This window comes from Salvia miltiorrhiza, chromosome 5 (assembly GCF_028751815.1).
Source record: "Salvia miltiorrhiza cultivar Shanhuang (shh) chromosome 5, IMPLAD_Smil_shh, whole genome shotgun sequence".
NCBI lineage: Eukaryota > Viridiplantae > Streptophyta > Magnoliopsida > Lamiales > Lamiaceae > Salvia > Salvia miltiorrhiza.
In genome coordinates, this window is record NC_080391.1 from 55,869,806 (window position 1) to 55,882,266 (window position 12,461).

The 12,461-nt window shown below is 37.9% G+C and overlaps 1 protein-coding gene across 2 annotated transcripts; it reads left to right on the forward strand.

Annotated features, from left to right (window-relative positions):
• On the forward strand, positions 1-12,116 carry LOC131025252 (phospholipid-transporting ATPase 3). Of its 2 annotated transcripts, none has more exons than XM_057954922.1 (27): positions 1-684; positions 1,901-1,966; positions 3,158-3,219; positions 3,791-3,872; positions 3,981-4,091; positions 4,465-4,542; positions 4,704-4,800; positions 5,831-5,937; positions 6,381-6,446; positions 6,718-6,839; positions 6,933-7,014; positions 7,124-7,201; positions 7,294-7,410; positions 7,576-7,722; positions 7,801-7,899; positions 8,333-8,475; positions 8,548-8,649; positions 8,742-8,805; positions 8,893-9,105; positions 9,247-9,412; positions 9,509-9,588; positions 9,689-9,928; positions 10,295-10,516; positions 10,597-10,764; positions 10,855-11,217; positions 11,298-11,404; positions 11,494-12,116. In XM_057954922.1, the coding sequence occupies exons 1-27, from the start codon at positions 520-522 to the stop codon at positions 11,825-11,827; spliced, it is 3,681 nt and encodes a 1,226-aa protein (XP_057810905.1). In that variant the 5' UTR covers positions 1-519; the 3' UTR covers positions 11,828-12,116. The 2 variants fall into 2 exon arrangements, with proteins under 2 accessions (XP_057810905.1, XP_057810904.1); XM_057954921.1 differs by having other exon boundaries at positions 2-684; positions 7,795-7,899.
• Positions 12,117-12,461: the final 345 nt, after the last annotated feature.

Sequence of the window (12,461 nt, forward strand, 5' to 3'; positions counted from 1 at the left end):
TAGCTGCGAAATAGTCGTAGCTGATGTCTGCAAAAGTGGCCGTGAAACATCGGCGACTCCTTCAAAATTCATCTTCTCCAAATCGCAACCGTCTCAACCACAACTGCGCGAGAACGACGCCGCCATTCGTCCACGCGCCGCCTCTCGCGGGTGCACCAAAAGCAGGCGGATTCCACTTCAGTCGTCACTGAGCCAACACGTGGCGGTCAATGACCCAATTTCGACGCGGATTGAAATTGACGTATGAAATCTCGGGTCCTGAGAGAAATTGAGCCCTTCCAACACCCCACCACCCCCCTCGCCATCGCCAATACAATTCAACCATCAGTTTCCCCAATTTCTACTGTTATTTTATTTTATTTTATTATTTCATTTTTTTTTGTCCGTCATCTTCAACTCTCAACTTCCCATTTTTCTCCTCCCCCTTCTCTCCAATTGATTGGGATTCGACACAGTCTCTGCAAATTCCGGGAATATCGTAGGGTTTTCTGAATCTGGGGCTGCGATCGGAGGAAAACAATGGCCGGGTGGAGAGGATCTAGAGGCGGAGGCGACGGCGCGCCGTCGGAGGAGCGCATCGCGTCGTCTCAAACTGTCCGTCTGGGGAAAGTTCAGCCGCAGGCGCCGGGTCACAGGACCGTGTTCTGCAATGATCGCGAGGCGAACGCGCTCGCCAAATTCAAGGTATTTTTTTTATAATTAATTCTTTTTAATCGTGTTCGTGTTGGTTGTGCTTTTGGAGCGTGAGGTCTGGGGAAATGCGATCCTGGGTTTATGACATTGCCTTGTGAAATTTGAAGGTGTTAAGGGCTCTGAATTTAGGAAAATGAGGAGTGGTCTAGTAATTTTAAGTGTAATTATTCAAGTGTAAGGCTATTATTTAGAATTTTCTGCTCGAGAAATTTGTCAAAGATAATAAGAGTGGTGAACTTGTTTTTTGGGAGTGGTGAACTTGTTTTTTGGGAGGAGGAAGAGGTACCATATTTGAGATATCTAAAAATTCTGGTACCTAAACAATTGATCTAGTTTGAACCTGTTAAGCTCCAGTTTCTTTCATTGTCAACCAACTGTACATGCATAGCTTCATTTGTGTAATGGCAGACATAAACATTTATTTGACTATAGCTGATGGGGAGCATATATACCAAGCGTGGTAAATAATATTGAATCAATGATTGCATGGGTTCTTAGTTAGTTGTTAGGTGGTCTGGTGATTGTCTACAAGGGCTCTCTTTTGGACCATTGCATGAGCATCACTTATTAGGCTTTCTTTTGAACAGATATTTACGAGATGCCAGGTAACTTCCTTGTGTAAAGTCATTAATGGTTTTGCTCATTTTCAATGATTGAGTATATGATAGAAGTGGGTAGAAAGCATGAGGGTAACCGAGATGGGGGCTGCCGTCATTACGTTTTACTATTAATCTCTTCCTTTTATTTAGGTTTGAAACTTGAAAACCGTTGTGACAGGATGAGTTGGGTATCATTTGTATCCAGTCTTGCCAATGCCTAGCTCAGAGTATATTAAATATCTCACTATGATGTTTTTCTGAATGCTCCTGCATCCTCTCAGTGTTAATCCTTTATTTTTGTAATACTTTCTACCTCCAATTGGGCTGTGTTAGTATATTGTGGAAATTAGAAGCATCAAAATTTGACGGAGCACTCAGGAGAAGGATGCATAGTTACTGAAAGACTAACAGATTTTGGAATAATCTTATGAGCATTCATTGAGAGATTGCCTTAGTTGCATTTACATATTTCTGCTACTGGTGGGATTTTTTGATTAGCAGTATTGTGAAAAGCCTTGACAATATTGAAAATTTGAATTTATTCAAAGGCTCGAGCAGTGTGAATTATTTCTCTTGCTGGTGGTCTGATTAGATATGTTGATTTTCAGGGTAATTCTGTGTCAACAACAAAGTATGATGTATTTACATTTTTACCAAAGGGGCTGTTTGAGCAGGTAATTTTTGTGTTGCTCTTTCTTCATGATTAGCTAATCTAATATTAAACTTCAAAGATTATTGGTGAACCCAAATGTCATAAATTTGGAGACCTTCATTACAATTTGACAATTGCATATCTTTGAGTTACCAAATTATGAAGATCTAATTAATAGTATTTAATACATGTTAGAATATGCATGGAATTAACAGCTTTAAGGCATGGGTGCTAGAATTTTCTGAAAGTCGCTAGAATGGATTAACGAAGGGAATTGACGACGGAGCTGCTCCCGGAGAATACGGTCTTCCCGAGACTGCGGAAATCTCTCTGCGTTCGCTTTCCTTGCTTCCCAGCGTTGTGGTCGAAGAGCACAACTCAGTTCGCTTCGTTATCTACGATAACTCGTAACTTCGTTCATTTCGCTCACTTGTTCGCTTGTTAGCAAGAGAGTAACTCGAAGACTCGTGACTCTCTTGCCCACGGAGTAATTAGTTCTCTAGTTGCCTAGTTGTTTAATATAGGGGCTTCTTAGAGCTTAAAACAAGAGTTTGAAAGCCCTAAAAGGGCTTCTATCAAGGGATCCTTTAAACAGGCATTTAAGGGCTCATTAGTGGCATCCTAGCATCTTTAGCTCCTAGCAACTAGCTTCATAGCTCATAACTCCTAACTTCCTAGCTCATAGCATCTAGCTACTAGATCGGTAGTCCCTTATTCCATTCGTTCCTCATGGTCGGGACGTTAGCTACAATTAAGACTAGGAAAACTAAGACTTAGAAGTCCTTATTTCCTAGATTTAATCAATTAAGTCTAGTAGCCGCTCCCCCCCTTCCTAGTGGTGGTATTCCAAAACTTGTTTGCAACAAGAAGTCCTTATCTTAGCTCCATATAGAAACTGTTTTGGATTATCACATTGTTCTTTCGCATAAAAGAAAAGCTGTACTTACTCTATGAAATTTGTTTGAATTTATTATTAATTATTAAATATAAAGACAAATAAATTTCATTTGCTTTTCGTGGAAGAAAATATGAACAGTTTACATCATTGGAGGAAATTTTCTACTATTGCATGACAAACAAGTTCAAATCATGAAACTGAACGAAAATTCGTGTGTGAGTATTTAGTTCAACTTGATAGGCTGTTTTGAATAAGATTCTAAGCTTCAGCTTTTGTGCTTTACCTGATTCCTTCTCGTTTAATTTGTGATGACAGTTCAGAAGGGTTGCTAACCTCTATTTCCTCATGATCTCAATCTTGTCATGCACTCCTGTGAGGTATGCTCCTACAATATAGTTTTGCCCTTTATTAATTTTCAAAATCAAGTCACGTTGCATTACAATTGTAGTCTCAGGAATCCTTTTTCTACTGACTCTGTGCATGTTTTTGAGTTAAGTGTGATTATAGACTTAAAAATCAAAATCCTAATCCTACTGGACTGAACACATGTTCAAGGAAACCCTCTGTAGGATATAAATGCTACACAACATATGGCCCCAAGGTTCCATTGGAATGAAATTGCCATAATTTCATGTATACTGTTGAATGGCTGATACACATTGGATGTAATGACAGGGATATATGTATATTTGTGCTTTTATATTTATTATGTATAGATATTTATTATTTTAATATGGCAATAGCCAATTCAAGACACCTTTCAGTTAGCTAGCTGAATCCACTTGACATTCTTGAGTTTGTCCATGTCCATTACTATTCTTGTTTATCGAAAATAGCCTGTGTGATATTTGGAGAGAGTTTTGGGTAACTAACTATTCTGCTCCCTGATGGGCTTTTGCACTTTATGTTGAATGAATCTGCATCTTATGAAGGTTTGTTTCTTTGCAGTCCTGTAAGTCCAATTACAAATGTGCTTCCACTGACACTGGTGCTTCTTGTGTCCCTCGTAAAGGAAGCGTGGGAGGATTGGGTTAGTGTCAAATAATTCCTGTCTTCAGTCATCTGCCAGAGAAAAATCCAAGTCCAATCACATCTCACATTATTTTTTCCTTGTTATTTTTTTGATTCATACATGAAGAAACGTTTCCAAAATGACATGTCAATCAATAATTCCACCGTAGAAGTGTTGCAAGACTGGAATTGGGTACCTACTCCTTGGAAGAGGCTGCAGGTTGGAGATATTATCAGAGTAAGTCAGCTGTTCTTTTGTCTTTCCCTGTCAAATATCTCTATCTGTTAAGGCTAGACCTTCAATTTTATGATCTCTACATGTATAAAACACTTTTCTAGTTTTCCAGCTTGTTTATTAAGATTACCCGTGGTTAGAGACAGATAACATGTTAGCCCTGGAGAGCATTGATTGTTTATTAATATAACAAAGAAGCTATAGAAGCATTTAGTCCCAGGAATCATTTTAGGTTAGTGCACTTGAAAGCAAGCATTTTGGACCTCTAACCACCTTCCCTTTTTCTGTTAATAGTCAGCAGATGGTACTTTTTGTGTATCTATGCACTCACATGTAGTATCTTTTCTGATTGTTTTGACTGTTTGTCGCATCGCAGGTGAACCAGGATGGATTCTTTCCTGCCGATTTAATATTCCTGGCTAGCACAAACCCTGATGGTGTCTGCTATGTTGAGGTTAGCACTCTTTGGCTTTAAGGCAATCACCTGGTTCATCTGTCATTTTCTGTATATCTTGTTCCCACTTGTTTGAGTGTATTCTATGGATCTGATCTGTATGTGTTCTTTGTCACATTCTATTTTTTCGGTATCATTTTTGTATTATGATTGTTTTGCAGACTGCAAATCTGGATGGAGAAACTAACTTGAAGATACGGAAGGCACCAGAAAGGACTTGGGATTTTGTGTCACCGGACAAAGTTTCTGAATTCAAAGGTTTTGTTGACTCTTTGTTGCTTGGCTCATAAATAATCTTGGTTTAGAGTTTACCATGCTATCTAAGTGATGATTTGTCACTGTATTTATTGAGTGTACTACAAACTAGTAGGTGACATTGCTACTTGTGGTTATATTTGTACAACTTAAAAGAATTTATTATGGAGAGGATCATATTTAGGACTGCAAACTTTGAGTCGTCAGCGAGGTTGTCTTTGGAATAAATTGCTGAAGAAAGATTTTGTAGTATTTCATCATCCTGGTGGACTTATGGCAATCCACACAAAATTCTGATTGTTCCATTGATGAAATACATGGTATTTTAACTGATACACTCACTTGTGAGACATTTAGGGTAGTTTGGTTTCGTTTTCAGTTTCAACTTCCAACTTCCTATATTTCCAGTTTATTGGAGTATCATGGTTTTTGTAGAAGTGTATTCATTTTTTTTGTGTGTATATATTAAAGATATGTTTGGATGAATAATTTTGACCTTAATAGTTGTAGGTCTGAAAATGAAAATATGTTTGGTTCATTGTATTATTTACTCCCTCCATCCATGATAAAACTTCCTAGGAGGGAATGGCACGGGTTTTTAGACGAGATTGTTGAGTGTATTGGGAGTGGTGAAAATGTGTTGTAATTAGTATTGAGAGTGATGAAAATGTGAAAAGTAAGGGTAAATGGGGTATTATAAGTGGTGGGATATAGTCCAAAAATAGAATAGGAATTTCTTTTGTGCATGTCCCAAAAAAAGGAAAAGTAGGAAGTTTTTTATCATGGACGGAGGGAGTATATTTTTTTGTGGGGATCATTTTACATTTTTGGTTCACGAAGTGAAGAATAATTAAGTGGTGGCTCCCTGAACAACATGCTATGGGATTGAAAAAGGGTTTTCGTTATGAGCGTTTTGGATGAAAATAACTAGAAGAAACATCTTTTGAGTGTTTTGCGTACAGTTGACAGGATGTTTTAGGAAATAAAACTAACACGTGCTTATATTTTATATACATGAATTTTTGAAATGCAGGTGAGGTTCAATGTGAGCAACCAAATAACTCTCTATATACCTTCACTGGAAACTTGATCATTGATAAACAAATCTTGCCTCTCAGTCCAAACCAACTTCTATTACGTGTATGAACTCGTATCTCTGGCGCTCCCTCTTTATATCAGATTCCAAGTTATTTTTCATTTCTAGTTGCTAAATTGAACTAACCTTTCTTACTGGATGAGATGGATAGTTTTTTTGTTATCAATTTTTAGTTTCCTATTGTTACCATCTGAATAAACTGTGCATGTATTTTCTTAGGATATGTATATGCTAAGAATCTTGTTATGGAATTTGCCTATTGTATATAGTTTGTATTATTGTATGAATTGATGATTCAAATTGGTTCTTTCTTATTGAGTTGTATTTTGCATGTTTCCAGGGATGTAGTCTAAGAAACACTGAGTACATTGGATATCCTAAATCTTTTTATGAAATTTCTGGCCTATTGTATATAGTTTATATTATTATGTGAATTGATGATTCAAATTGGTTCTTTCTTATTGAGTTGTGTTTTACATGTTTCCAGGGGTGTAGTCTAAGAAACACTGAGTACATCGTAGGTGCTGTCGTTTTTACAGGGCATGAGACAAAGGTATCTTCATTATCTACTTTATTTTTCTTTTCTTTTTTGTCTTATTTGCTTGTTGATATTTTGTCAACTTCCCTGGTGGTGGAAAAGGCTTTCATAGAGTAATGCTCGGATGTTTCTATGGCAGTTGGGAGATTATCAAATGATTTTTGACAGTCTCAGGCTCTGTAGACCACTTTGTCTATATCATTCAAGACTTTATGTAGTCATGTTTCATGTTCTTCTCATACTTTTTATGCTGTGTGTATGAGTGGCTGCTATTGTCTAATTTCAGGTTATGATGAACTCCATGAAAATCCCTTCCAAGAGAAGCACCTTAGAAAAGAAACTTGACAAGCTTATACTTACACTGTTTACTGTTCTTTTCTGCATGTGTCTTTTGGGATCCATTGGCAGGTGTGCCTATTATATTTCAATTTTAGAAGTTTGCTACCTAGTTTGTTTACATTTTCTAAAATAATTAATGCCACCCTTTCTTGATGTTTTCAGTGGTATATTCATAAACCGCAAGTATTACTATTTGAGATTTGACAGATCAGAGGCACAGTTCGATCCTGATAGCAGATTTGTGGTAAGTAGTTATTGCCTTCATTTTCTTGTCTGTTCTTACTTTTTTTTGTGTGTGTGTGTTTTTTCTTCCATTTTCTCAGTTTTCTAGTTTTATGTTTTGTGTTATATAGGTTGCTATCTTGACGTTTTTTACCCTTATAACTCTGTATTCGCCAATCATTCCAATCTCTCTCTATGTTTCGGTGGAGGTAAATTTCTCGGTTATTTCTGTTTCTGTTTCTGTTTCTGTTTCTTGAGGCTACTATTGTTAAGTATGAACAGCTTTTCTTGTTTAATTCAGATGATTAAATTTATCCAATCCACCCAATTCATCAACAATGACTTGCGCATGTACCATGCTGAGAGCAATACCCCTGCATTGGCACGGACATCCAACTTAAATGAGGAACTTGGGCAGGTAGATATTGTGCCTTGTTGACTTTTCAAGGAATTTCTCGTGCTTCCTTTCCACGAGCGCGAAAATGATTGAGCATAAATGTTCTAATAATATAGCTTAGATTATGTTCCATGACCATGTTTGGGAGATTTGGTTTTGCCTCATTTTAATCTGTTCTTCTGATAGGTGGAGTACATCTTCTCTGACAAAACTGGGACCTTGACTCGTAACTTGATGGAGTTTTTCAAATGTTCAATTGGGGGAGAGGTATATGGTACAGGTGTCAGTGAAATAGAGATCGGAACGGCTCAAAGGACTGGTGCTAAAGTTGATGTAAGTTTAGTTGCCAGTTAAGTTTCATAAAGTGAGGTTTTTTATGTCTTGATTTTATGCCTTTCATTTTAGGTGCAGAAGCAGTCAAGTGCAGTACGTGAAAGGGGTTTCAACTTTGATGATGCACGACTTATGAGAGGAGCTTGGAGGAATGAACCTAATCCTGATTGTTGCAAAGTAGGTTGATTTGATTCAGGATTTTTTTTGAAAACTACCTAAATCTTCTGAAAATTCATTCATGCTCTTTGTGGCCTCTGGTCGTGTTGAAATTTACTTCCTTCCTTGCCATTGTCAACTTACATAAACTAAAATATCCAACATTTTCATTTCGCTCATGATCAATATTGGAACTGTGAAATGATAACATATTTTTTGATTTATTTACTCTCAAACTTTGAGTATTATGGTTACACTACTGAATAATTATGTGATTACATTAATTTATTTATGCTGCTTTGAGAGGGTTGCTAGCAGATTTGTTTAGGTATGGGGGAACTTTTCAGGATGACATAGCAATGTCGTTACCCATCTACTGCCGCTGCTGATTCCTCTACTTGATGTATATTCATTGTCTGAATTTATTTATTTATTTTCATTTATTTTTGTATAGGAATTCTTCAGGTGCCTAGCAATATGCCATACTGTGCTTCCAGAAGGCGACGAATCCCCTGAGAGGATTCGATATCAAGCTGCATCACCTGATGAGGCTGCTTTGGTAGTAGCTGCAAAGAATTTTGGCTTTTTCTTCTATAGGTATGTGTGATTATTGTGGTTCTTTTACCTATTTGAGGACATTATCGCTTGAACGGGTTGGCTTGCCTGCAGACGTACCCCCACAATGATTTATGTTCGGGAATCACATGTTGAGAAGATGGGAAAGGTTCAGGATGTTCCTTATGAAATTTTAAATGTTCTTGAGTTTAACAGGTAATCACACCTTTTAATCTGCTTCTGAATTTCTTTTTTTGTACTCAAATCATTAATGTTTTTGAATAGCTAACTCTTTTGTCATGGTTTAGTACAAGGAAGCGCCAGTCAGTTGTTTGCCGCTATCCAGATGGTAGACTTGTACTCTACTGCAAGGTTACTTTTTGAGCCTTTTTTGTATTTGGTGGTTGGAAGTTAATTGAAAGCAATAAATTGACAGTTTTCTTTATGATGGATTTACAGGGTGCAGATACTGTGATATATGAAAGATTGGCGGATGGTGACCCTGATTTGAAAAGAATGAGTAGGGAGCACTTAGAACAATTTGGAGCCTCTGGGTTACGTACTCTTTGCTTGGCTTATAAAAATTTGAAGCCTGATGTATATGAAAGTTGGAACGAGAAATATATTCAGGCAAAATCTGCTCTGCGGGATAGAGAGAAGAAATTGGATGAAGTATGTTGACAGGTTTTTCATATATTTTTGTGGTCTAGTGCAATTTACTTTTACACTTAATATATTTTTCTTAAAGTAATTTCTTGCTCAATCTGGTTTACTGGTCATTGGTATTCACAGCCCAACATATAAAAATTTCAGGTTGCGGAATTAATAGAAAAAGAACTTATTTTGATTGGATGTACTGCTATTGAAGACAAGCTTCAGGAGGGAGTACCAGCGTGCATAGAGACCCTCTCTCGTGCTGGAATTAAAATTTGGGTTTTAACAGGAGACAAGATGGAAACAGCAATAAATATTGCCTATGGTAGTGAAGTTGGTGATTTCATATTTTTTTCCTGCTGTGATTACCTAGTAACTGCTGGCTGATATATTATACTCTATCTATATGTGTTTCCTGCAGCGTGCAAGTTAATAAATAATGGCATGAAGCAATTTATAATTAGTTCAGAAACTGATGATATCAGAGAAGTTGAAGACAAGGCAAGTCATACTTCACACTCATGCTTTTCCCATCTACTATGCGGTGCACAAGACTTCATTTTGTATCCCACTTGTTAACCTATTGTTAATTGAATGATAGGGTGATCAAATAGAGCTAGCTCGCTATATGAAAGAGACGGTGAAGAATGAGCTTCAAAGTTGTCATGATGAAGCACAACAATATCTTCAGTCTCAATCAGGACCAAAATTGTCACTTATAATTGATGGGAAGTGTTTGATGTATGCATTGGACCCCAGTTTACGTGGAATGCTTCTAAATTTGAGCTTGAATTGCACTGCCGTAGTTTGCTGCAGAGTTTCTCCACTACAGAAGGCACAAGTAAGGTTCCTAAGGTGGCATCTGTGTTTTTTGCACATTTTGATAAATAGGGGCTGGACTTGTAGTTGAGGTATATGCATAACTGAATCAGAGTATGCCATTTCTAAAACGAGTTCAATTGCTCCAGACCGCTTGCCATCATAAAATGGACATGACACTTTAGTCATAGCTTGTTCATTCTTTTTTCTTTTAGAGATTAGGCATTGCCGATAATTCTTAAGTTTCGTCTCACATTTTTATTTTGCTCTCTAATGATTTCTGGAGTTGATTGGCAATCAGCCTTCATGATCATCGGTTGCCCTCATCCATCTACCATATGAACTTGAGAGCTGACTTAATCTTTTTTTTTTTTTTTTTTGCTTTCAGGTTACAAGCCTTGTTAAGAAGGGTGCAAACAGGATCACCCTTAGTATTGGCGATGGTGCTAATGATGTGAGCATGATTCAGGCTGCTCATGTTGGTGTAGGAATAAGTGGGCAGGAAGGTATGCAAGCAGTGATGGCCAGTGATTTTGCCATTGCACAGTTCCGCTTTTTGACGGATTTACTTCTGGTGCATGGTCGATGGTCATATCATAGAATATGCAAGGTTTGTTCTTCTAGAGTTTTATACCTACTAGATGACATTCTTTCTACACAGACTATTACCAGCTTCAAAGTTTTGTGTAGGTCGTGACGTACTTCTTCTACAAGAACTTAACGTTCACGCTCACTCAATTTTGGTTCACCTTCGAAACTGGGTTTTCTGGCCAAAGGTTCTATGATGATTGGTTCCAGTCTCTCTACAATGTCATCTTCACAGCCCTGCCTGTGATCATTATTGGACTTTTCGACAAGGTTTTGAATGTTTGCTTTATCATGTTGGGAATCAACTTATTTTTCAATTTTGTTGTGGAAATATTCATGATTTTTGCACGCATTCTGTAGGATGTCAGTGCTGCCCTCTCGAAGAAATACCCCGAGCTGTACAAGGAAGGAATAAGAAATGCTTTTTTCAAATGGAGAGTTGTGGCGACGTGGGCTTTCTTTGCAATCTATCAATCACTGGTTCTCTACTACTTTGTTGTTGCTTCAAGTAAACGAGCCATCAATTCGTCCGGCAAGTTATTTGGCCTGTGGGACGTTAGCACAATGGCCTTTACCTGCGTTATTGTGACTGTCAATCTGCGTCTCCTCATGATGTGCAACACAGTTACGAGATGGCATCACATCAGCGTTGGAGGAAGCATATTAGCTTGGTTCTTATTCGTTTTCATCTACTCGGGCATCGTCCTACCTAACAAGGAGCAGGTAACATTTCTTGACCATTCGTTCCAACACTTTTCGTCCAATCAGACGCTAACCCTCTGCGTTCGCTTCATCTTCTGCAGGAGAACATCTATTTTGTCATTTATGTCCTGATGAGCACCTTCTATTTCTACCTCACTCTCATCCTCGTCCCCGTTGCTGCACTTTTCTGCGACTTCGTATACATGGGGTAAAGATTTAGAAACCATTATCCTCATCAATATATATGGTGTTTCCTCTCCCTTGTTCAATGCATTTTTTCGTTTACTCCGTTTTCAGGGCACAGCGCTGGTTCTTCCCCTACGACTATCAGATCGTTCAAGAAATCCACAGGCACGAGGCCGACACGAGCAGGATCGGATTACTCGAAGTCGGACACAGCCAACTCACCCCAGACGAGGCTCGCAGCTACGCCATAATGCAACTCCCAGGACAGAAATCGAGGCACACAGGTTTTGCCTTCGACTCCCCCGGCTATGAGTCGTTCTTCGCGTCTCAAGCCGGCGTTTACGTGCCACAAAAGGCGTGGGATGTGGCTCGGAGAGCAAGCATGAGGAGCAAGCCGAAGACGCCGAGAACCCCCAGAACTCCTAGAACACCACAGAGGAATTGATCATACAAGTCTGTACAAATTTTTACCCTTTTTTTTGCATATTTCTTCCCCATCCTTCAATTTCTATATAGCAATTCTTAGATTCGAGTGTATCATATCCCTACAACTATAGCAATTTCTCTGGCTAGAAATTTTTGTTTCATATTCATAGTGGCTGTAGCTCTACGTTGCCCAATTTTAAGTTTCTAAATTTAGCTCAGTATATAGTTGTAAGGCTCATTGAGCTTTGTAGTGCAATTCTTTGGGAATTTGCCACATTTGAGGTTCTTGAAATGTCTTGTTTACTGCTTTTTTTTCGTATTTAATTATCGTGTTTTATTTCACCATTGCACGTAAAATTTGGGGGGTGAATTGCAAATGAAAACCGTAACTTGAGCTATTAAAAGAACAATATTTTTAAATTCATACCCAAATTAAATTACATATTATCTTAATTAGTAGCATATGGCAAGATGTACTTATAAGCGGATTTGATGACGTATCAAGATTTCAAGCCAAGTAGAGTAGTGTAATTAAATTAAAATGATGGAATGAGAATTTAATAAAGACATGTTGATCGACAATGATAGATGAAGTTATTGATACGCAGCAAACGAGAATTGCAAAATGTTGCTATATGTTAGTAGTAGTTTGA